Source organism: Hyla sarda, chromosome 1 (genome assembly GCF_029499605.1).
Source record: "Hyla sarda isolate aHylSar1 chromosome 1, aHylSar1.hap1, whole genome shotgun sequence".
NCBI classification, from domain to species: domain Eukaryota; kingdom Metazoa; phylum Chordata; class Amphibia; order Anura; family Hylidae; genus Hyla; species Hyla sarda.
The window spans coordinates 358100096-358124521 of record NC_079189.1 but is presented as its reverse complement, the minus strand read 5'-3'; the positions used below and the strand labels follow the sequence as shown (position 1 = coordinate 358124521).

Here is a 24426-nt window from a genome sequence, read left to right as displayed (position 1 = left end):
TTTCATGGGTGCTGGTCACGTAAACGCTTGTGCCTACTGAGCGCTTATGTGACCAGCGCCCATGAATATTCAAATCCAGCCGGCGGGCCCGCCTCCAGCGTGCAATTTAGCCCTGGAAGAAGCCAAACTTTAGAGGGACTGGGCCCCGGACTCCAGATACGTATATCAGTCAGAAACCCCACATTGTTCTCCTGTTCACCCACACTATAACCCAGTGTATCGGGTTTAGTGTGGGTGAACTGGTGACCGTTTTCCTTTGAAGAATTTCAAAATACCTTATCAGTCAATGGAGTCCTTTTGAATACAATGGAGTCCTTTTGAATACAGATCCAGTAAACCTTTGTTCTAAACAGAAACCATTATACTAATTCAAGCTTTGATTTATTATGCTAGATTTATTATACCAGTATATAATTTTATTTTATTTTTATTTTTTTATAACATTTACTTTCTGACTTCTCCCTGAAAATTTGCTAGTGATGTTGAAATGGTTAAACTACAATTTGATCTAATTTAGGAAAATAGTTTTGTTTCCCTATTTAGAAAAAAACATATGTTGTTCTTTTGTTGCACTTTAGCTGCTGCAAACTTCAATTTCATTTTTCATAATTGTGTACTTTTTGTTATTGGTTTCAGCTTGAACAAAAAAGTGCTTCCTAGAGAAAGGGCAGTAATGATGGAATTAGTCTATTCCCATTTTCAGATTTCTCAATACATTTGTCTGCAGCCCAAATGCATGTCCTGAAAACATCTGCTCATGAAAAATGCTTGTGCCCAAATGTGTATTTCAAAGTAGACCTGTCAGCAGGAAACAGGGGTGTAAATAAGCCCACAGCTAGATAGCGCCAGTTATCATGATTCTAGTTTAATTTGATTTTTATTTCAATAGTGCTCTCCAGAACAGATATAACTAAAAGGTGGTCTGAACAGCAAGAACCCAGGGAAGTCAAACCGATCTCCTCTTTTTATATAGTGTCAGAGTCAGTCAATCAAGCAAGCAGGGTAGACAGATGCAAATAATTGGAAGGTGCTAAAGATGAGACTGCCTGGAGTTACGTGGGCTCTTGCTGCTTTTGAGAACGCCCCCTAGGTACTTAAAGGAGTAGTCTGGTGAAAAAGAACTTATCCCCTATCCAAGGATAGGGGATAAGTTATAGATCATGGGGAGTCCAAGTCCTGGATAGGGGATAAGTTCTTTTTCACCTTTAAGCCTTATTTGCATGTTAGCAAAAAGGATTATTGAATTAAAAAATGTATTTCTGGAATCCTGAAGACTAGTTCTATGTTGTCCTCAGCTTATCTATAGACCTTAAAATCCTAAAGAATGCTGCCTGTTTTTACCTTAAAGGAGATTATATAATGTGAAAAAACATTTCCCCCAATCCCAAGGATAGGGGATGAGTTTTAGATCGCAGGGGGTCTGACCGCTGGGACCCCCCATGATCTCCTATACATGGTTCCGGCTCTCCCCGGAAGCGGTGCGTCACAACCCCCGCACAAAAGGCCTGCCAATACGCCTCTCCGTATATTTCTATGGGAGAGGTTTGGCTATCTTCGGCTCTCCCATAGAGATATATGGAGGGGACGTGTTGGCTGCCGCTACTTGCGAATGGGTTTGGGACTTAAGCCAACTCCATACCCGGCCCACAGCACTGGCCTTTGCTGGTTATTAATCCTTCAGAGGCCGCTGTCAAAGTTGACAGCAGCATCTAAATACCCATTAAAACTGTCATGTAGTGGTTGATTCAGCCTCCCGCAAAGAACCGGGACCGCTTCCTGTGGCCATATCTAGCCTTCTGTGGCTGATAGGTCTCTTCTATCTCTGCCTAGGTCTCTGCGCATATCTCATAGACCGCAGTACAATGTTTCTGCATTGACCTGTATGAGTAATCTAAAAACTAGACTTAAAAAAAAAAGTGTTTTAAAAAAATATAAATAAATGTCTTCCTCTCATTGCCCAGACCTATGTTATTGCATGTCCCTATTGATATTTCAGATTTTGAGGGAGTGCAAGGAAATTGATAAATTCTGAAGAGCAATTATTTTATTAGTGAAGGCTTATTTATATATATATATATATATATATATAAAAAATAAAATAAAAACTTTTTATTACTTTTACGTTTCTTTTAAGCATTGCGATTACTGTTCAGTGCTATGCAATGACATAGCATTGATCATTAATATTGACGATCCATTTGTACAGCCTACAAAAAGGCAGACTATACATGCGGACTGAGCAAGTGAGGGGACTTCCGGTCTCCATTTTCACTCATCGGACCCCTGAAATCAAGCTGCTGGTGGACCATTAGTGTAACGATGCAAAGGACCTGGTTTAGATACCATGATCAGCATTGATCACAACATCTAAAGGTTTAATGGCAGACATCAGCATTCTCGCTGGTGTCCACCATTAACAGCAAGGTCCTGGCTGCTGATAGCAGCCGGGGCCCGCTGACTATGAGGCGGGCCTGGCTCCTGGGCACGTTTTATAGATTGTACAAGGTGCAGGGTGCAGTCAGCCATGGAGCACATGTATGCCCTGCTTCCTCTAGGGGTTAACCCCTTAAGGACGAAGCCCTTAAGGACCAGGACAATTTTCACATTTTTCACTTTTGTTTTTTTCCTCTTCTAAAAATCATAACTTTTTCAATTTTGCACCTACTGACCCATATAAGGGTTTGTTTTTTGCATCGCCAATTGTTCTTTCTAATGACCAAATCTACCACAAAACCCAAAAATATATATATGTGGGATGAAATTGGGAAAAAAAAAAATTCCCAATTTGTGGTAAAAATTACGCCTAATCTTTATTCTGTTGGTCCATACAGTCACAAGGATACCCAATGTATGTAGGTTTTATTTTATTTTACTAAATGAAAAAATTATATATGCACCAAAATTAATTTAAAATTGTGTGCCCAAATATTTTTTTTTATAACACGCAATCTTTTGATTGCATATACTGATCAATGCTATGCCAAAGCATAGCATTGATCAGTGTTATCTGTACTCTGCTGCTCCAGCCTCTATTCAGGCTGAGAGCAGCAGAAGACCAATCGGATGACGAAGAGGCAGATAAGGGCGCTCCCCCTGTCCACGCTGATCGGGACCCATGATGCCGCCGCAGATGTCCCGATCAGCTCCACTGAGCTAACTGGCACCGTTAACCCGCATTTTAGATGCAACAATCAACTTTGGTCGCAGCTTCTAAAGGGTTCATTCCGGGCATTAGCCCGTTCGGCAGTCCCTTGCATTAACCGTGGGTCCTGGCTTCCCGTAGCAACCGGGACCCACCGGGTTTAAAGCCTTCTCTGCTTGTGAGAATGGTTTAAACCCCGTTCACGGGACAAGGGTCCTTAAGGATCCTTGGTCCTTAAGTATCAGGACACAAGGGCGTACCTGTACCCCCTTTGTCCTGGGCGGGTTAAGGAACACCTCAAATCCATAAAACACAAATCTTTTGTAAGCAAGTGTACTACAATTTCCTTAACGCCATAAAGCATATCTGTCAGATCCTACAGTACTCAGTAGCTAATCCTGACCATGTACATCTATTATTTATGCCTTTTATTTATTGTAAAAATCCCTCTTTTCATTAGCTCTCAGTGTTAGAAATTCTTTCAGGGGAAGGGGGCATGCCACCCCTTGTGGTGAAGGGAGGTGATTGGTGTGTCTGCTCATGCAGCCTTGTCCAGGAGTAATCTCTTGTACATGACTCATGGACAAACCTGATGCTGCTGCAGGACTGGTGACAATGCCCATTTAAGGACACAGTGATTTTTCATATTTTTCACTTTAGTTTTTTCCTCTTTGCTTTCTAATAGCCATAACAATTTTAATTTTCCACTTATAGACCCATATAAGAGCTTGGTTTTTGCATCACCAATTCTACTTTGTAATGACATGTCATTTTACCACCAAATTAACAATGAAACATTATGATTCTTATTTGTGTGGTGTAATTGAAAAGAAAATGTCTTTGCATGCACTTTTCTGAAAAATGACACACGGGCCTTGATCTACTAAGAGTGTAGTGTAGTTTTCTTTGTGTGTTTTGTTTATCCCATCGGTATTTTTCCACGGTATTTACTAATATTTTCTTAGGTTTTACACTTTTCCCTATGTTTTGCTTTTTTTACAACTGCTTTGAGCTGTGGGGTTTTCTCGCACTCAAATCCACCACATTTTCTGTAGAAACATTAGTAAATATGTTATGATTTTTCAAAAATGTCAGGAACATTCTATGTGAAATGGAGAGTTGGTTAGGTTTTTTTACATTTTGACACACAACCCGACAAAACACGTCAGGTTTACAATAGTAAATCAGGTCCATTATCTTTATTTTGTAGGTCAATATGATCACAACAATACCCAATTAATATAGGTTTTGTTTTGTTTTACTTTTAAAAATGTAAACACTTTTTTACTTTCTAACTTTCTAAATTTTTTTTACCCTGTTCCTATCTCTTAAAGGGGTATTCCGCCCTTAGACATCTTATCCCTTATCCAAAGGATAGGGGATAAGATGTCTAAGGGCGGAACACCCCTTTACCAGATAGGAATAGGGGGCTAATAACATTTCAGCAGCTGACATTTGCTGGTAATGATGGAGATTGCTCCGATGTCCTTCATTTATCTGGTTAAATATTGTGATCTATACAGATCATGGCGTATAAACATTAAATGCTGCTATTCCTTGCCATCTAGTGGTCCCATCACTCCCTGCGATGTAATTGCAGGGAGATGATGGGTTGATAGCGAAGCCCGGGGCCTTACCTCTGCTCCTCGGGCTTCCATGGCTTAGTGATTGTTGAAGGCTCTCTTTGGACAGGCCTTAGCAATCTGGTGCAGATAACATAGATCAATGTAAAGCAATAGCATTACATTGTTCTTTATAAGCCATTTAAAATGGCTTATGATACACCCCTAGTGGGGCAAGAAATGTGTTAAAAAAAAAAAAAAAGTTATAAAATGTTTTGAAAAAAAAATCCCTCCTCCCTAATAAAAAATTTGATATTGTTGTCATATCCCGTCCTCCTATCCCGTCGTCCTACCTCGTTTGGAAGTTATGCAGTAACATATTTCCCATAGACCTGTATTGGACTTTAAACAAAAACCTTGACCCTGGCAAATGGGGGTGAGTAAGGGTTAAATTACGTATCCTATGTTTGTTGTTGAAATATAAGTAACATGTGTGCCAAGTTTCATGTTAATATCTTAAGCCGTTTGGATGTGATGCTGGAACATACAAACATACACATACACATTGGGGGAGATTTATCATTATTTGTCTATTAACAAGCAAAAAGAAAAATGGCCAGCACTACAACCTAACACATGGGTGCACGCTGCTATGGCAGATACAGAGTATTCAAAAATAAGAGTTTTGCAGCAGCACACATTGGTCAAAAAATTGAAGCTCTTACCGCACTTTTTGATCAAAATGTGTCCCCCATCCACCACGGGGAGGTGGCCTCATTTAGGATGGGACCCTAGCACAAATTCTGAGCCTAACACTCAAATATCCACTCACCTCTGCTGGGCATATAGTCTCTGACTGGGTGACATGCTGGATCCATAAACAATTTAAAATGCCACCTGTGAAAAAGGGGGAGGGGTGCACAGCTAAAGAGGGTGCCATTCTATTGGGTGCTTTTCTATTGTAGACACAGATCTACCCCTTTACACTGCTTGTCTAATTTACACTTCTGCTCAGAATTTACTAAGGTTGTGCACTCCTTTGATAAATCTTGTGCAAATATAGAAACGCCCCCTCGCTCTACCGTACACTCCTTCTCTACCTCACAGGAAGAGTGGACGTAGGGATTTTGTTCTATTACTTTGAGGCCAGGATTCCATTGAGGTTTTTTGTCAATCAGCAAAAACGCCAGAAAAACTGTCCCAGCTTTTTCCTGCGTTTTGTCAGTTTTTCTTGCATTTTTTTCGCGCGTTTTTGCTGGTGTGTGGAAACAAAAAAATGTACTAAACTATTTGTTGTTTTTTTCCTTCTAAATTTAGATACGTGAATGCAGAGGACTATGTCAGATTTGGTGGATTGCGACGATGAGCATCCTTTTTTAAAATGTCAATAAAAGGGTTAATGAGCATGAACGTATACATGTTGCAGCTAGCTGGAAGCAGCTGGGACTCTCTTTACAGAAGGTGATAGATAGGGGGAATGTTACAATGCTATCGGAGAAATTGAATGCTATTAGGGAGGATGGGATTGAGAGGTTCGAGGTGGTCTGGTCCCCCTGGCTGATGTCTTCCTATTCCCCTTATATGAGCTACCCTCTATCATTGTATTGAGACACTGGACATGCCCGGCGAGCTTTGTCTGCACGATTCCTCCGACCATTCTACTGTGATATACCACCTGTTCTTTTTTTTTTTTGTTGTTGTTTTGTACTTTACTACTCTTACGTTTACTGCTCCCTGGGCCGCGTCCCGGGTAAATTTGCTTACCCAGTGCTATCTTTATACTTCAATAAACTTGATTTTGTTTGTTGCTAAAAAGGGTTAATGAGGGCTGTGGGGGAGTGTTTTTTTTAAATAAAACTTTTTTTTGAATGTGTTTTCTATAATTGAATTTTCAGGCTTAGTAGTGGAAGGCGTCCTGTAGACAGAATCTATTACTAGGCCGGGGCTTAGCGTTAGCTCCAAAATCAGCTAGTGCTAACCCCAATTATTACCCCGGTACCCACCGCCACAGGGGTTGCGGGAAGAGCTGGTACCAACAGGCCCGGAGCATCAAAAATGGCGCTCCTGGGCCTAGGCTGTAACAGGCTGGTGTTATTTAGGCTGGGGAGGGCCAGTAACAATGGTCCTTGCTCACTCACCCTCGTAACGTCAGGCTGTTGCTGCTTGGTTTGTATCTGGCTGATACTAAAAAAATGAGGGAATCACACACTTTTTTTAAATTTTTTTTATTTATTTATATAAAAATAAAACGCATAGGGTTCCCCCTTTTTTTCAGTATCAGCCAGATATCAACCAAACAGCAACAGCCTGTTGTTACCACAGTGTTACTGGCCCTGCCCAATCTAAATAGCCTGTTATGCCTAGGCCCAGGAGCACCATTTTTGATGCTCGGGGCCTGTTGGTACCGGCTCTTCCCAGCACCCCTGTGGTTGTGGGTACCACGGTAATAATTAGGTTAGCATTAGCTGATTTTGTGGCTAACGCTAATCGGTAGCTGATTTTGGGGCTAACGCTAAGCCCCAGCTTAGTAATGGATTCCGTCTATATGACAGCTCCCACTACTAACCCTGAAAATTCAATTATTAAAAACACGTCACATTGAAAACATTTTTTATTTAAAAACAACACTCCCCCACAGCCCTCGTTAACCATTTTATTGAAATAAAGAAAAATGCTGATCATCGTCGCAGTCCACCGAATCTGATGTAGTCCTCCGCATTCAGGTATCTGAAATGAGAAGAAATGAAAAACAAGAAATATGGGTTAGTAAAGTTTTTTACGCTCTACCCTGGGAAGAGCGCACATAATGCAGCGTGTTCCTAAACAATTGTTGCTAAACTACAACTCCCATCATGGGGGGCTGTAGTTAAGCAACAGACTGCCAGAAAGGCTGTGTTCCCATTATGCAAAACATATAATGTGAGCAGATATCTGTCCCTCTGCCCTTGGACTACTACTCCTATCATGGGACAGAGTCTGTTCTATGATGGGATTGGTTGTAGTACCGCGGCGCTGCTGAGGGATGGCACTTGCACATCCCCCGACTGCATGACTTTTTGAACGACTACTCCCATCATGGACAGACTCTGCCCATGATGGGAGTTGTAGTCCAGAGGCTGAGGTGCAGATCGCACCTGGTCATTCTGCAGAGACCCGCTGCGATCCTCATTTATTAACTGTAAAAGCCGGCGGTACATGCGGCTTCACTGCACTGCAGCCGGCTCCTATAAACACTGTCATAATTCATAATCCCCGCTGCTGAGACATGGGAGCTCTGATTGGTCAATAGCTTTTCACCAATCAGAACTCCCGTGTTCTGGTGGGGATGATGAATTAGTATAATATAAAGGAGCCCTGCGGGCAGCGCAGTATAGACGCATGTACCACCGGCTTGTATAGTTAATAAACGCGGATCGCAGCGGATCTCCAGAGGATGATCTGCTGCGGTCTGCCCCTCTGCCCTTAGACTACTACTCCCATCATGGGACAAAGTCTGTCCCATGATGGGAGTAGTTGTAGTACCGTGGTGCTGCCGAGGGATGGCACTAGCGGGACTTCTAGGACTACTGTTCCCATCATGGACAGACTCTGCCCATGATAGGGGTTGTAGTCCAGGGGCTGAGGTTCAGATCGCACCGGGTCATTCTGCAGAGATCCACTGCAATCCGCATTTATTAACTTTAAAATAAACGGCGGTACATGCGTCTACACTGCGCACCCCGTCGGCTTCTATATACAGTAGTCATAATTCACAATCCTCGCCGCCGGGAGAGGGGAGCTCTGATTGGTCAATAGCTATTCACCAATCAGAGCTCCCGTGTTCCGGCGGCGGGGATTATGAATTATGACAATGTATATAGGAGCCCGCGGGCAGCGCAGTGGAGATGTATGTACCGCTGGTTTGTATAGTTAATAAACGCGGATCCCAGCAGTTCTCCAGAGAATGACCTGCTGCGATCCGCATTTAAATAAAAAAGCCAGCGGTACATGTGTCTACACTGCGCACCCCGCCAGCTTCTATATACAGCTGTCATAATTCATAATCTCCCTTCCAGAACACGGGAGCTCTGATTGGAGAATATTTATTGACCAATCAGAGCTCCTCTCTCCCGGCGGGAGGGATTAGGAATTATGACAGTGTTCAAGACACAGTTTTCTTCACTACCGGTGGAGTGCGCAGTGTAGCATGTACAGTCGGCTTTTACAGTTAATAAATGCGCATCACAGTGGTTCTCTGCAGAATGACCCGGTGCGATCTGCACCTCAGCCCCTGGACTAAAACTCCCATCATGGACAGAGCATATCCATGATGGGAGTAGTAGTCCTAAAAGTCCTGCAGCCGGGGGATGTGCTAGTGTCATCCATCAGCAGTGCCACGGTACTACAACTACTCTCATCATGGAACAGACTCTTTCCCATGATGGGAGTAGTAGTTCAAGGGCAGAGGGGCAGATCGCAGCAGATCATCCTCTGGAGATCCGCTGCGGTCTGCGTTTATTAACCATACAAACCGGTGATACATGAGTCTACACTGCGCTGCCCGCGGGCTCCTATATACAGTTCTTATAATGTATAATCCCCGACGGGAGACGGGAGCACTTATTGGTGAATAGCTATTGACCAATCAGAGCTCCCATGTCCCGGCGGCGGGGATTATGAATTATGACAGTGTTTATAGGAGCCGGCGGCAGCGCATTGAAGCCGCATGTACCGCCGGCTTTTACAGTTAATAAATGCGGATCGCAGCGGGTCTCTGCAGAATGACCAGGTGCGATCTGCACCTCAGCCCCTGGACTACAACTCCCATCATGGGCAGAGTTTGTCCATGATGGGAGTAGCAGTCCTTACTGTGCCAAAATAGACACTTTGGTACATGTCCTCCGAGGTGGTGTATATTTGCGCAAGAAAATGCAGTTTGCGCATTTTTTTGCGCAAAAAAACCGCAGTTAGTAAATTTGATAAACTTAACCGTAGACAAGGCGATGAAGAACTCTATCAAAATTTGCGCAAAAAAAGACGCAAAAAAAGTGCATATTTTTGCACAAAAAAATTGACACAAAACAGCTCTACATACAATGATAAATCTCCCCCATTGAGTTTTATTTATATAGATTCCAAAGATGGAACCTACAGTGAGACAACATGCACTCAAAGTATTAAACCCCAAATTGCTAATGTAACAGAGGGCATATTCCTGAATATGTCCTAAGCCTATTAATTTGAAAGCATGTTACTAGCTCTTTTATATGACGTTTTTAAGAAAAGGAGAAAAAAAAAGCAAGTCAAGGCAGGAAGAGGTAATTGTGCAACAGTCTACTTGCTGATTTCCAGCTAATGATAATATTTAGCCCTGTAACACTTGTTTCTATCGGTAAGGGCGCAGAGTGTAGATTTCAACACAGAACCAGTTTGCTTTGCTTCATTTGCCTAATAAGAAGGAGTTGATTGAATCAGTTTGTAGAGGCATATTCATTGCCCTGCCCACTCCACCCTTGTGAAATTAAGGAAATAATTGATGTTATCAAAACCAACACCACCAGAATATTAAGGCTTTAACCCCTTAAGGACCCTTGACGTCATGGCACCCTGGTACTTAAGGACCCATGATGTACGCGTACGTCAAGGGGAATTCCGGTCCCCGCCGGGCGGGGGTCGGACCGGCATGCCTTCTGAAATCAAACAGCAGGCATCCCGTGCAAATGCCCAGGGGGTCATCAAACCCCCCCATGTTGGCCGCAAATCACAGGTGAATTCACACTTGCGATTTGCGCGATTCCTGGTCATACGGGTCTATGGTGACCTGGTGACCCGGAAAATAAGGGGGATCGGGGTTGTCCAAGACACCCGCGATCCCCCTGAAGGAATAGGAGCGAGGTGGCAGGGGTGCCACCCCTCCTATCCCTGCTATTGGTCATCAAGAAGCGACGACCAATAGCACATTGGGGGCGGGGTGGTTAACTTTCGGTTTCCCCGTTCTGCCCACCCACGATAGGCGGGGCAGAACGGGGAAACCGACAGAGGACCGCACCAAAGATCCACTTACCCATCTGACTGCAGCGGTCGACTGGGATCGGCGGGCGGCGATGTCGTGCCGCTGGCTCCCTGGATACTACAGAAGCCGGTGAGTTGCCTAGCAACACCTGGAGGGCTACAGTTTGAGACCACTATATAGTGGTCTCTAAACTGTAGCCCTCCAGATGTTGCAAAACTACAACTCCCAGCATGCCCAGACAGCTGCTTGCTTTGTGGGCATGCTGGGATTTGCAGTTTTGCAACAGCTGGAGGGCTACAGTTTGGAGATCACTGTGTAGTGATCTCTAAACAGTGGCCTTCTAGATCTTGCAAAACTACAACTCCTAGCATGCCCACACAGCAGTTTTCTGTCTGGGCATGCTCGGATTTGTACTTTTGCAACATCTGGAGGGCCACAGTTTGGAGATCACTGTGCAGTAGTCTCTAAACTGTAGACCTCCAGATGTTGCAAAACTGCAAATCCCATCATGCCCAAACAGCTGTCTCAGCATGCTGGGAGTTGTAGTTGTGTACCTCCAGCTGTTGAATGACTATATCTCCCAGCATGCACTTCGGCGATCAGTACATGCTGGTAGATGTAGTTTTGCAACAGCTGGAGGCACACTGGTTGGAAAATACAGAACCTAACTGAAGGTTTTCCAACCAGTGTGCCTCCAGCTGTTGCAAAAGTACAACTCCCAGCATGCATGGTCTGTCAGTACATGCTGGGAGTTGTAGTTTTGAAACAGCTGGAGGTTTGCTCTCCCATGTGAATGTACTGGGTACATTCACACTGGTGGGTTTACAGTAAGTTTCCTGCTTGAAGTTTGAGCTGCGGCAAATTTTGCGCCTCCGCCAGTGCGAATGTACCCTAAAAAAAGACTATAATACACTAACACATAATAAAGGGTAAAATACAACATATATACACCCCCTTACACTGTTCCCCCCCCCCCCAATAAAAATGAAAAACCGTATCGTACGGCAGTGTTTGCAAAATGGAGCCTCCAGCTGTTGCAAAACAACAACTCCCAGCATTTCTGGACAGCCACTGACTGTCCAAGCATGCTAGGAGTTTAGCAATAGCTGGAGGCAGCCTGTTAGGGCTATTCTACGCCAGTGATTCCCAATGTCAACCCCTATGCAATCCCTAATTTAGTCCTCAAATGCGCATGGCGCTCTCTCACTTCGGAGCCCTGTCGTATTTCAAGGAAACAGTTTAGGGCCACATATGGGGTATTTCTGTACTCTGGAGAAATTTCACTACAAATGATGGGGGGCTTTTTCTCCTTTTACCCCTTATGAAATGGAAAAATATATTTTTTTTACACTAACATGCTGGTGTTGCCCCGTACTTTTTATTTTTACAAGTGGTAAAAGGAAAAAAAGACCCCCAAAATTTGTAACTCAATTTCTCCTGAGTACGGAAATACCCCATATGTAGGCGTAAAATGCTCTGCGGGCGCATAACAAGGCTCAGGAGTGAGAGCGCACTATGTACATTTGAGGCCTAAATTGGTGATTTGCACAGGGGTGGCTGATTTTACAGCGGTTCTGACATAAACGCAAAAAAATAAATACCCACATGTGAACCCCATTTTGGAAACTACACCCCTCACAGAACGTAACAAGGGGTACAGTGAGCTTTAACACCTCACAGGTGTTTGAAGAATTTTCATTTTAGTTGGATGGGAAAATGAAAAAAAAAAGTTTTCACTAAAATGCTGGTGTTACCCTAAATTTTTCATTTTCACAAAGGAAAATAGGAAAAAAGCCCCTTAAAATTTGTAACCCCATTTCTTCTGTGTAAGCACATACCCCATATGTGTATGTAAAGTGCTTTGAAGAGAAAATATGTCTGGAATTGAAGGCCACGTGTGTTTACAAAGCCGCCCTGGTGCCAGGACAATGGACCCCCCCCCACATGTGACCCCATTTTGGAAACTACACCCCCATGTAATGTAATAAGGGGTACTGTGAGCATTTTTGCCCCATAGATGTCTGACAGATTTTTGTAACAGTGGTCCGTGAAAATGAAAAATGTAATTTTTCATTTGCACAGTCCACTGTTCCAAAGATCTGTCAAACGCCAGTGGGGTGTAAATACTCACTGCACCCCTTATTCAATTCTGTGAGGGGTGTAGTTTCCAAAATTGGGTCACATGTGTGTGTGGGGGGGGGGGTCCACTGTTCTGGCACCATGGGGGGCTTTGTAAACGCACATGGCCCCTGACTTCCATTCCAAACAAATTCACTCTCCAAAAGCTCAGTGGTGCTCCTCCTCTTCTGAGCATTGTAGTTCGCCAGCAGAGCACTTGACGTCCACACATGGGGTATTTCCATACTCAAAAGAAATGGGGTTACGAATTTTGGGGGTCATTTTCTACTATTGCCCCTTGTAAAAATGTTAAATTTGGGGGGAAAACTGCATTTTAGTGAAAAAAAAAATGTCATTTCCACATCCAACTTTAACAAAAAGTCGTGAAACACCTGTGGGGTGTTAAGGCTCACTGTACCCCTTGTTCGTTCCTTGAGGGGTGTAGTTTCCAAAATAGTATGCCATGTAGGTTTTTTTTTTTTTGCTATTCTGGCACCATAGGGGCTTCCTAAATGGGACATGCCCCCCCAAAAACCATTTCAGCTAAATTTGCGTTCCAAAAGCTAAATGTGATTCCTTCTCTTCTGAGCGTTGTAGTGCACCAGCAGAGCACTTGATATCCACACATGGGGTATTTCGATACTCAGAAGAGATGGGGTTACAAATTTTGGGGGGCATTTTCTACTATTACCACTTGTAAAAATTTTAAATTTGGGAGAAAACCAGCATTTTAGTGAAAAAAAAAATCATTTACACATCCAACTTTAACGAAAAGTCCTCAAACACCTGTGGGGTGTTAAGGCTCACTGTACCCCTTGTTATGTTCCTTGAGGGGTGTATTTTCCAAAATAGTATGCTATGTGGGTTTTTTTTTTATGCTGTTCTGGCACCATAGGGGCGTCTTAAATGTGACATGCCCCCCAAAAACCATTTCAGAAAAACTCACTCTCCAAAATCCCACTGTCGCTCTTTCCCTTCTGAGCCCTCTAGTGCACCCGCCGAACACTTGACATACACATATGAGGTATTTCCTTACTCGAGAGAAATTGGTTTACACATTTGAGGAAGATTTCTCTCCTTTTACCCCTTGTAAAAATTTTAAAACTGGGTCTACAAGAACATGCCAGTGTCAAAAATGAAGATTTTTAATTTTCTCCTTCAATTTGCTGCTATTCCTGTGAAACACCTAAAGGGTTAACAAACCTTTTGAATGTCATTTAGAATACTTTGAGGGGTGCAGTTTTTATAATGGGGTCATTTATGAGGTATTTCTAATATGAAGGCCCCTCAAATCCACTTCAAAACTGAACTGGTCCCTGAAAAATTTCGATTTTTAAAATTTTGTGAAAAATTTGAAAATTGCTGCTATACTTTGAAGCTCTCTGATGTCTTCCAAAAGTAAAAACATGTCAACTTTATGATGCAAACATAAAGTAGAAATATTGTATTTGTGAATCAAAATATAATTTATTTGGAATATTCATTTTCCTTATAAGCAGAGAGCTTCAAATAAATAAAAAAATGCAAAATTTCGTATTTTTTCATCATATTTTGGAAATTTTCACCAAGAAATGATGCAAGTATCGACAAAATTTTACCACTAATATAAAGTTGAATATATCACGAAAAAACAATCTCGGAATCAGAATGAAAGGTAAAAGTATCCCAGAGTTATTAATGCCTAAAGTGACAGTGGTCAGATGTGCAAAAAATGGCCGGGTCTTACAGTGAAAATTGGCTGGGTCCTTAAGGGGTTAAGGAAGATTTATCAAAACCTATGTAAATAAAGTTGCCCATAGCAACCAATCAGATTGCTTCTGTCATTTTTAGAGGCCTTTTAAAAAATTACAGTAGCTATCTGATTGGTTGCTGTGGGCAATTGCACCACTTGTTCTCTACACAGATTTTGATAACTCTCCCCCTTTGTTCCCACTGATTTAATGAGCCTCATTTTGTTCTGTATTTTAACCAAAACCAGAAATTAAATGTAGGAAAACTGTAATAGAAAGATTTACATTTTTTCCTGAGTTTTGAACCACAGGTCCTGCAGGGTGTTTCCAATTTGGTTGTCAGAAAATGATCATGGGTGCCAAAATCTTATTGATGAGTGTTAGAAGCGAAGGCTAGCCTGTCTGGTCTGATCTCACATAAGAGCTACTATAGCACAAATTGCTGAAAAATATAATGCTGGCTATGATAGAAAGGCTTCAGGCCACACAATGCACCAGAGCTTGCTGCTTACCAGCAAACCTGTCAGGATACCCTTGGTGTGTCCTCTGTCCACCACTAAAAGCACTATTCAGTACAGTATGCTGAACTGTACCATGGAATAGTGGAAGAAGGGGGCTGCTCAATCTCATTTTAATTTACATAATGTGGATAGCCAGGACGTGTGCATCGATTATCTGAGAACGCGCATGAAGGAAGAAGTTGACATGGTCTTGCTTGGGTCCCTAATTTCCCCAGATGTTACACAACCAAGCATCTGTAAGGCAGGGTTCATACTGCGGAGATTCTGAGAGCAGTCACCTTTTTTTCAGGAGAAACATGATGTAGGTAAAAAAAGAAAAGCAATGCCTAATCCATTCTTATTTATAGAAGTCGTCTGGGAAAAATCAGCTATCTCCATAGACCCAACCTTTTTTTTTTTTTATAGCAAGCTCAGTATAGAATTACTACTACTTCTTGACAGTTTTTACTCCTACCAAAACTTGAACAAAATGGGAAAAAAAAAAAAAGATAAAATATAGTGGTGTACCGAAATGAAAATGTTGGACTGAAACCAGAAATTTTGGATGTGCTAGCTGAACACCGAAAATGACTTGCCTCGCCCAATTTTATAGTTTGTACAGTTGTATGTAGTGGTGCACTGAAATTGAATTTTGGTGCCAAAACGAGAATTTAGGAAGTTCATGGCTGAGAAAACCAAAACTGACCCAAAACTTCAACTTCAGCAGGTTGTACTATAGAGCGGTGATCACAACCTGTGGCTCTGTAACTGGTGCAGCAGTGCAACTCCCAGTTGGCAATGACAACTACCAGCAATACATGACACAATAAAGTGCATGTACTGCTGTAGTACAGCTTTTGGTTGTCAGGACACGCTGGGAGTTTTGTTTCAGCTACAGAGCCACAGGTTGTAGATCACCGCTCTATAGCAATAAATGCACAACAATGTCTCCTCCAGCTCAGCCCCACCTACCACATGTCGTCATCATCATTATTAAAGGTCCTTAAAGGGGTTCTCCACCACTAGACATCTTATCCCCTATCTAAAGGATAGGGGATAAGATGTCTGATCATGGGGGTCCCGCCACTGGGACCCCCGCGATCTCTGTGCAGCACCCAGCATTCGTTTAGAACTTGCATTGAGGGTGTGTGGTGTGATGTCATGAGGGGGCGTGGGTATGGTGTCATGTCCCTCCGCCACCTGCTCCAAGCATTCGGAACAAAATGTTCCAAAAGCTGGGGCAGCACAGTACCCCTTTAAGCCACAATCTAATCACAGCTCAGCACAATCTACTGTGTCATCATCAAAGGTCCTTTAGCCACAGTCCATCATAGCTCAGCCCCCTCTGGACTCGTCACAGAATAAAATACTTGTGGCCCCTCCTGCTTCTGCTTTGGGTGAATGTCCGTCCGTCTGTCTGGACCACCAAAATTCAGCTCATTTTTCCTGGCTACTTCATGAAATATGGCTGGGGAGTACTATACATTCTGTGGTAATTTTGTAGTGTAAATGGCAGATATTCTCGTCAAGACAGATCTAGCTTCAGAAATCCTACATCAAGTGGATGTGATACATGGATAGGTGGCATTTGTCACTGCAAGAATCAGCCACTCTGACAATCTCCTTTAAGCGCTTTTGGCCATTTGACCCATGTCTAAACACACTTTAGTCGTGCACTAAAATGAAACTTTTTGGCCGAAACCAAAATTATCGATGCATCCCTAGTTTTCTTGATATACAATAATGTAAAATCTCACTATAAAGTTCTGTTGTTTTTTTTTTCCTTAGGGGTGACACCTGTATATTATACCCTGTTTGCTTTGATGAATGAGGCTGACCGAATGTGGTATCCTCCCAATCATACCTTTATTGTGGATGAAACAAGCAGGCAAATCGTAAAATTTCGACTGAGGTGCGTATATCTTTTGTTATCTACAGTGGCAATGCTATGCTTTTTTTTTATCTACAATACTTCTGTTATTTACAGTTACAATGCTGTTATATTCCTATTAAGTGAACCCGCAGAGTTTTTTCAAGCAACACTTATCTTTCCATTAATTCATTATTTGTGGGTACAACAAAAGAGAGCCCCCCACCCCCTGCTCATCTTGCAGTTTTTATTATAAATTAAAGCACCTTAAAGGGGTAGTGGAGGTGTTGTAAAAATAAAAAGCAAACACACCTGCCCCTATTTCCCCACAGCAGTTATTATTACTGTGCTTGGTCCCCACTGCTCACCACTTCCTCTGACGTGTCAAAACCTTCTTAGCCATTCACTGTCTGCAGTGGTGACCTACTATGCCTCAGTTAGTGACTGCTGGAGTGGGCATGTGCTGTGTCCACATGTCAAAAGAAGCTGTGGGCAGTGAGCACCCAGCTCTGGGCAGGTAATTGTTTTGTCTATTTTTAAAGCACTATCACACTTGTTTCCTTGAGCAGTTAGTATGATTACGGTTAAAGGGTCATTCCCAGCTTAACCCCTTAAGGACGCAGGACGTAAATGTAAGTCATGGTGCGGTGGTACTTAACGCACCAGGACGTACATTTACGTCCTGTACATAACCGCGGGCATCGGATCGATGCCCGTGTCGTGCACGGCTGATCCCTGCTGCTGATTGCAGCAAGGGACCCGCCAGCAATGGCCAACGCCCGCGATCTCGCGGGCGTCCGCCATTAACCCCTCAGATCCCGGGATCAATACAGATCCTGGCATCTGCGGCAGTACGAGATTTCAATGAATGATCTGATCGCTCACAGCGCTGCTGCGGGGATCCGATCATTCAGAACTCCGCACGGAGGTCCCCTCACCTGCCTCTGTCCGGCTCCCTGCGTCTTCTGCTCTGGTCTGAGATCGAGCAGACCAGAGCAGAAGATGACCGATGACACTGATCTGTTCTATGTCCTATACATAGAACAGATCAGTATTAGCATGGGGACTATTCAAGTGTAAAAAAAAAAAATGTACAAAAATGTAAAATTAAAAGTAAAAAAAAAAGTGAAAAATCCCCTCCCCCAATAAAAAAGTAGTCATTTTTTTCCAATTTTACCCCCAAAAATCGTAAAGAATTAATTGAATAGACATATTTGGTATCGCCGCGTGCATAAATTTCCGAACTATTAAAATAAAATGTTAATGGTCCCGTACGGTGAACGGCGTGAACGTAAAAAAAAAATGTCCAAAATTGCTACTTTTTTTAATACATTTTATTAAAAAAAAATAGAAAAAAATGTATTAAAAGTTTTTTATATGCAAATGTGGTATCAAAAAAAAGTACAGATCATGGCGCAAAAAATTAGCCCTCATACTGCCGCTTATACGTAAAAATGAAAAAGTTATAGGTCATTAGAATAAAGGGATTATAAACGTACTAATTTGGTTAAAAATTTTGTGATTTTTTTTTAAGCACAACAATAATATAAAAGTATGTAATAATGGGTATCATTTTAATCGTATTGACCCTCAGAATAAAGAACACACGTAATTTTTACCGTAAATTGTACGGCGTGAAAACGAAACCTTCCAAAATTAGCAAAATTGCATTTTTCTTATTAATTTCCCCACAAAAATAGTGTTTTTTTGGTTGCGCCATACATTTTATGATATAATGAGTGATGTCATTACAAAGGACAACTGGTCATGCAAAAAACAAGCCCTCATACTAGTCTGGCGATGAAAATATGAAAGAGATATGATTTTTAGAAGGCGAGGAGGAAAAAACAAAAACGTAAAAGGCCAAAATGGGCTGAGTCCTTAAGGGGTTAAACACTTAAATATAGTGTCATGGCTGTAAATGTTGGCACCCCTGAAATTTTTCTAAGAAAACAAAGTATTTCTCACAGAAAAAGATTGCAGTAACACATGTTTTGCTATACACGTTTATTCCTTTTGTGTGTATTGGAACTAAACCAAAAAAGGAGGAAAAACAGCAAATTGCACATAATGTCACACCAAACTCCAAAAATGGGCTGGACAAAATTATTGGCACCCTTAGCTTAATATTTGGTTGCACATCCTTTGGAAAAATAACTGAAATCAGTCGCTTCCTATAACCATCAATAAGCTTCTTACACCTCTAAGCCGGAATGTTGGGCCACTCTTCCTTTGCAAACTGCTCCAGGTCTCTCTTATTGGAAGGGCGCCTTTTCCCAACAGCAATTTTAAGAACTCTCCACAGGTGTCCAATGGGATTTAGATCTGGACTCATTGCTGGCCACTTCAGAACTCTCCAGCGCTTTGTTGCCATCCATTTCTGGGTGCTATTTAATGTATGTTTGGGGTTATCCTGCTGGAAGACCCAAGATCTCGGACGCAAACCCATCTTTCTGACACTGGGCTGTACAGTGCAACCCAAAATACGTTGGTAATCCTCAGATTTCATAATGCCGTGCCCACATTCAAGGCACCCAGTGCCAGAGGCAGCAAAACAACCCCAAAACATCATTGAACCTCCACCATATTTCACTGTAGGTACTGTGTTCTTTTGTTTGCAGGCCTCATTCCATTTTCAGTGGAATGATGTGCTTTACCAAAACGCTCTATCTTGGTCTCATCTGTCCATAAGACGTTTTCCCAGAAGGCTTACTCAAGTTCATTTTGGCAAAATGTAGTCTTGCTTTTTAATGTCTCTGTGTCAGCTGTTTCATTTCATTTAAATGTGGACTGAGAGTGTGCACTGAAACTGATGCTCCCTGAGCCTGCAGGACAGCTTGAATATCTTTGGAACTTGTTTGGAGCTGCTTAGCCCCCATCTGGACTACCCTGCGTTGACACCTTTCATCAATCTTTCTCTTCTGTCCACACCCAGGGAGATTATCTACAGTGCCATGGGTTGCAAACTTCTTGATAATGTTGCGCACTGTGGACAAAGGCAAATCTATATCTCATGAGATTGTTGATATTTTTCTACAATTTTGGCTCTCAAGTCCTTAGACCATTCTCTTCTCCTCATTCTGTTGTCCATGCTTAGTGTGGCACACACAGACACACAATGCAAGACTAGGTGAACTTCTCTCCTTTTTATCTGCTTTCAGGTGTGATTTTTATATTGCCCACACCTGTAACTTGGCCCAGGTGAGTTTAAATGAGCCTCACATGCTTGAAACAATCTTATTTTTCCACAATTTTGAAAGGGTGCCAATAAATTTGTCCATTTTCTGACATTATGTCCAATTTGCTTTTTTTCCTCCCTTTTTTGGTTTACTTCCAATGCACACAAAGGGAATAAACAAAAGGTATAGCAAAACATGTGTTATTGCAATCTTGCCAACATTTACAGCCATGACTGTAAATGCCCATTTGATTAAGTCCTTGCTCTAAGACCCATTGGTAAAAAGAAGTTCTATGACATCACTTGCCTATTTCTGTAACACTAATGGAGTGCAATAAAGATAATCACAAACTTATGTGATAAATTATGTGGGGACAGCAACCACACAGAATCAGGGGGGATTCAAATCTCCCATTCTCTCGATAGATGAGGGAATAAGATGCGAGAACCACATTTGTGACATATCCTTTGTATGCAATACCCTTTAAAGTGTTAGTGAAACTTCACCTCTGCTAAGATTCATGAGTTTATACTGTTAAAACTTCAACTGATCTCTCTTTCTCTGCATTAGATATATAGTTTTCTGTGCACTGATCAGAGCTTTTGGAAAGACCAAAATCTGAGTAGAGCAAAGAATACTCTCATTCAGGGTTGGATTGGGACCAAAAATAGGTCCACACTATGCACTCCACCTTTTTTTTTTTTTTTTTGTGGTGTTCCCGCTGCTGTGACCCTTAAAGGGATACTCCGCCCCTAGACTTCTTAACCCATATCCAAAGGATAGAGGATAAGATGTCTGATCGCAGGGGTCCCGCTGCTGGGAATCCCCGCGATCTCTCCTGCAGCACCCTGTGTCATCTGCTGCACAGAGCAAACTTTGCTCCAGGCCTGATGACTGGTGATACAGGGGCCAGAGTATTGTGATGTCATGGCCCCGCCCCTTGTGATTTCATGGCCCGCCCCCTTAATGCAAGTCTATGGGATGGGGGTGTTAGCTGGAAAGAGGAAGATTAGGGTACAGTTTCACCCATAAATACTGCAGAATTCATCAGTGACTACTGCTGATTGGCACAGTCTGGCAGACTAGACAGTAATATAAGTGACTCACAGGGGACATATTCTGTGTAGTCTTTATATTAATCTTGTCCAGGCACCAGGACTTCTTCCAGATACATTTTACCTCATCATTGGCTCCTTACTTAGTCAGCAAATCCATATCCTCTAGATGAGGACAATAATTAATATAACCATGCCAGATACTGTGCCCTCTGACTATAACCCTACAAAACGCTGTACACTCTAAATATACCCTGCCACACACCGTATCTTCTGAATATTATACTTTCACACATTGTACCCTCTGAATGTAACCTTGCCATGCACTGTGCCCTGAAATAATACTGCCACACACTTTTTTTTCTCAGTTCGCCTGAATGCCACTTGCAGTCTTGGTACTCTCTATGTTCTTGTCTAGCTCTAATGCAAACACCTGAAACCCCTAAAAGGAATAGAAAACGTTTTATTTGATAAGGTGCCACCAGACCAAGCATTAAATGGGCACTGTCAGATGTAAACACTTTTTTTTATATGTTGTACATCTTGGTGAAACACTAACCTTTCTGAAAGAGTAGAACAAAGGGAGATTGCACTCCACATCCACAGACTTTATTTAAGAGGGTACAGGCATATACAAGCGGAGGCAGGGGCACACCAGGACAAATAGTTTCACGCTGATTTGCCTTCTTCTAGCCGGAGAGTCACACTCCGGCTAGAAGAAGCGCAAACCAGCGCAGAAAATTGTGTCCCAGTCCCCTGCCTTCTCTTGTATATGCCTGTACCCTCGTAAATAAAGTCTGTGGATGGTGAGTGCAATCTCCCTTTGTTCTACTCTTTTGTATTGCGTTGCTGATTGATGAGGTGCACCGCCGATGTCCACACCTGTGCCTTACCTGCATCAACACTAGCCCGCAATTCTGTTCAGTGCCCTAGTTTTGCATGTGCCGGATCCACACCGCTCCAGTTCCACACTAACCTTTCTGATATACTTCATAAGAAAATGTTATTTCCTTTTTATAGAAATCATGTCTTATAAAATCATGGCTTTGTCCAAGCTGAAGCACAGGCATGGACAAAGTCCAGTAAGTGAGGGTGAGCTAGAACTCCTCTATGCTCTCTCCTGTCTGATAGGACGCCTCTGTGCTGTCTCCTGTCTGATAGGATGCATCTGTACTCTCTCCTGTCTGATAGGACCTTAGCGACGTATACATCTATTTTTGGGAACCTGATCCTAAACCTTCTAATCTTCCAAATTTAAAAGAGAGTCTATTCCTAAATTCTCTGGGAACCTCAGAACCCCACACATCTCATCTTGAATTGAGCTTGATTGTACTGCCTTCTCGATATCCATAGCATTGCAGATGACAATAAAAGGGAGTTTGTTGCATTTCACCATTTCCATTTCCCCTTTTTTTTTTATTCTACATCTGAGGATACACCAGCAGCAACAGGGCCTTATTCAGTAAGGGGATGTTTTCCTGTCATAGAATACTGAATGTTTTCTCTAAATATGTACCTAATGTCTTGCATCATAGCAGACCTCATTAACCACAGTCCCCACGCAGGCGTTACAGATCTGGTGCCTATATGTGCCAGGTCGAGGAATTCTACAGCATATTGCACAACTCCCGAGTTTCATTTTAACGCCTTTCTCTGCCCTCAGAGGCTCCTTGTCCCCCTGCAAGAAATGGGACAGAGAGAGACACTGTAAGTAAACAGTGGCAAGAAGGGGTATGGGTGAAAAAAACACCCTACTCACTGTTACAGATGGCTTCATGGCTCCTGCAGGATCAGCATGGCCAGCATCCCTTTAATAAGGGGTCCCCACTTCCTAGCAACGCCAATGGCTGGCATCACCTTTGAATGTACCAGCGCCGCCATCTGCATTGGCATTGTAAATGTCATGATAGTGCTGGTTCATGAGAAGTCAAGCAGGACACGCTCAGCCAACAAAGCCCAGAGAGCCCTGCAGGCTGCTGATATTCCTTCAGAGCATCCTTACTGGTTCTGGCACGTCTGTCTAGGGAAGGGGGACTCTCCAGGTGAGAGTACTTGCCTGGCAGGGAACTGCCACACAGTAAGGGAGACCAGGCAGGCCCCAATCGACAAATACTCATAGGGGGACATGTATCATTATTTGTGTATGGTAGAAGCATTTTACCCCTTTTCCCGAATTCTAAATTATGTGCAGAAGCGCTAAATTTATCAATCAAGTGCAATGAGCTTCATAAATTGCGGGTAAATATAGTAATCTCCTAAATCCACTCTTTGGAAAATAGAATCAATGATTTAGAGCATCTTGCTACGTTAAGTCCAAGATGGCTTATATTTGCGCAAAAAAAACAGCTCTTGCGGCAAAATTTTTGGTGTAAAAAAAAAAGTAGGCAGTTAATAAATCCATGTGTACTATAGATGTCACTCCAAGGTACCCTGATTCAGCCACATCTGGAGGACATGCTCTACCAAAACGTGCGCAAAAAAATTGCGCAAAAAAAGGGCTTGCGCAAAATTTTGCGCAAAAAAATACACACAAAACAGGGGTAAAATCTTTGATACATGTCCCCCATAGATCTTTAGTGCATCCATGCAACTTTCTGCCCCACACTGGAGTGGGTTAGGGGAGGGTCCCTTTTAAAACGTCTGTTTTCTGTACCTACAGCAACGAGAAAGCATCCTCCATCATGGTGCCGTCATGAAGGGAGATGCAGTGAAAATTTAGTTATTTCATTATTTATTTACATCTACTTAATTTCTACTTTGTGGTGGCTTCATTTATTAAACATTCTTTTACTGTTTTAGGATGTTAGAAGGTTCATAAGTTTTTAGCTGCAATTTTCAAAATTTTCAAGAAAATTTCAAAATCAGATTTGTGGGAGACAAGTTTTTTTCATTTGTATCATTTTGGTGCCAATGAAAACTCTATGTGGTATAAAGACATGTTAATTTTACTCTGCAATACCAAATTTGAATAAGTTTTTCTTGTTTTTTTTTTTCTTTTGATTTTTGTATCATTTTTAAATGATTACTTTTTATGTTGTACTGCTTTGGGGTACATGTGATATTTTGATTCCTTTTTTTTCTTTTTTGCCGTACATTTTATGGTAAAATGAGAGGTGTCATTACAAAGTACAGTTATTCCTGCAAGAAACAAGCCACATATGCTTTTGCAAGGGCTAATGCAGACTGAGCAAATTCATTGAGGACATTTCATGCAAAAACCAGTGCACATTAACGCTATGTTCACACGGCAGAATTTCTGCACAAAATTCAGCAGTAAA

General features: G+C 42.3%; 1 protein-coding gene and 1 long non-coding RNA gene across 6 annotated transcripts in view; one reads left to right on the top strand and one right to left on the bottom strand.

Moving 5' to 3' along the window:
* Window positions 1-24426, top strand: part of JAK2 (Janus kinase 2) — a 274729-nt gene that overhangs the window by 109257 nt on the left and 141046 nt on the right. For all 5 annotated transcript variants that reach the window (XR_008844274.1, XM_056522184.1, XM_056522199.1 and 2 more), the window contains one exon: window positions 16833-16956. Coding sequence is in view for 4 of the 5 variants with exons in the window: in XM_056522184.1 (XP_056378159.1) it covers window positions 16833-16956 (124 nt within the window). In the remaining variant the exon portion in view is untranslated. The remainder of the gene's footprint in view (window positions 1-16832; window positions 16957-24426) is intronic.
* Window positions 7297-24426, bottom strand: part of LOC130274194 (uncharacterized) — a 55944-nt gene continuing 38814 nt past the window's right edge. The window contains exon 3 of the long non-coding RNA XR_008844284.1: window positions 7297-7431. This is a non-coding gene — a long non-coding RNA (uncharacterized LOC130274194). The remainder of the gene's footprint in view (window positions 7432-24426) is intronic.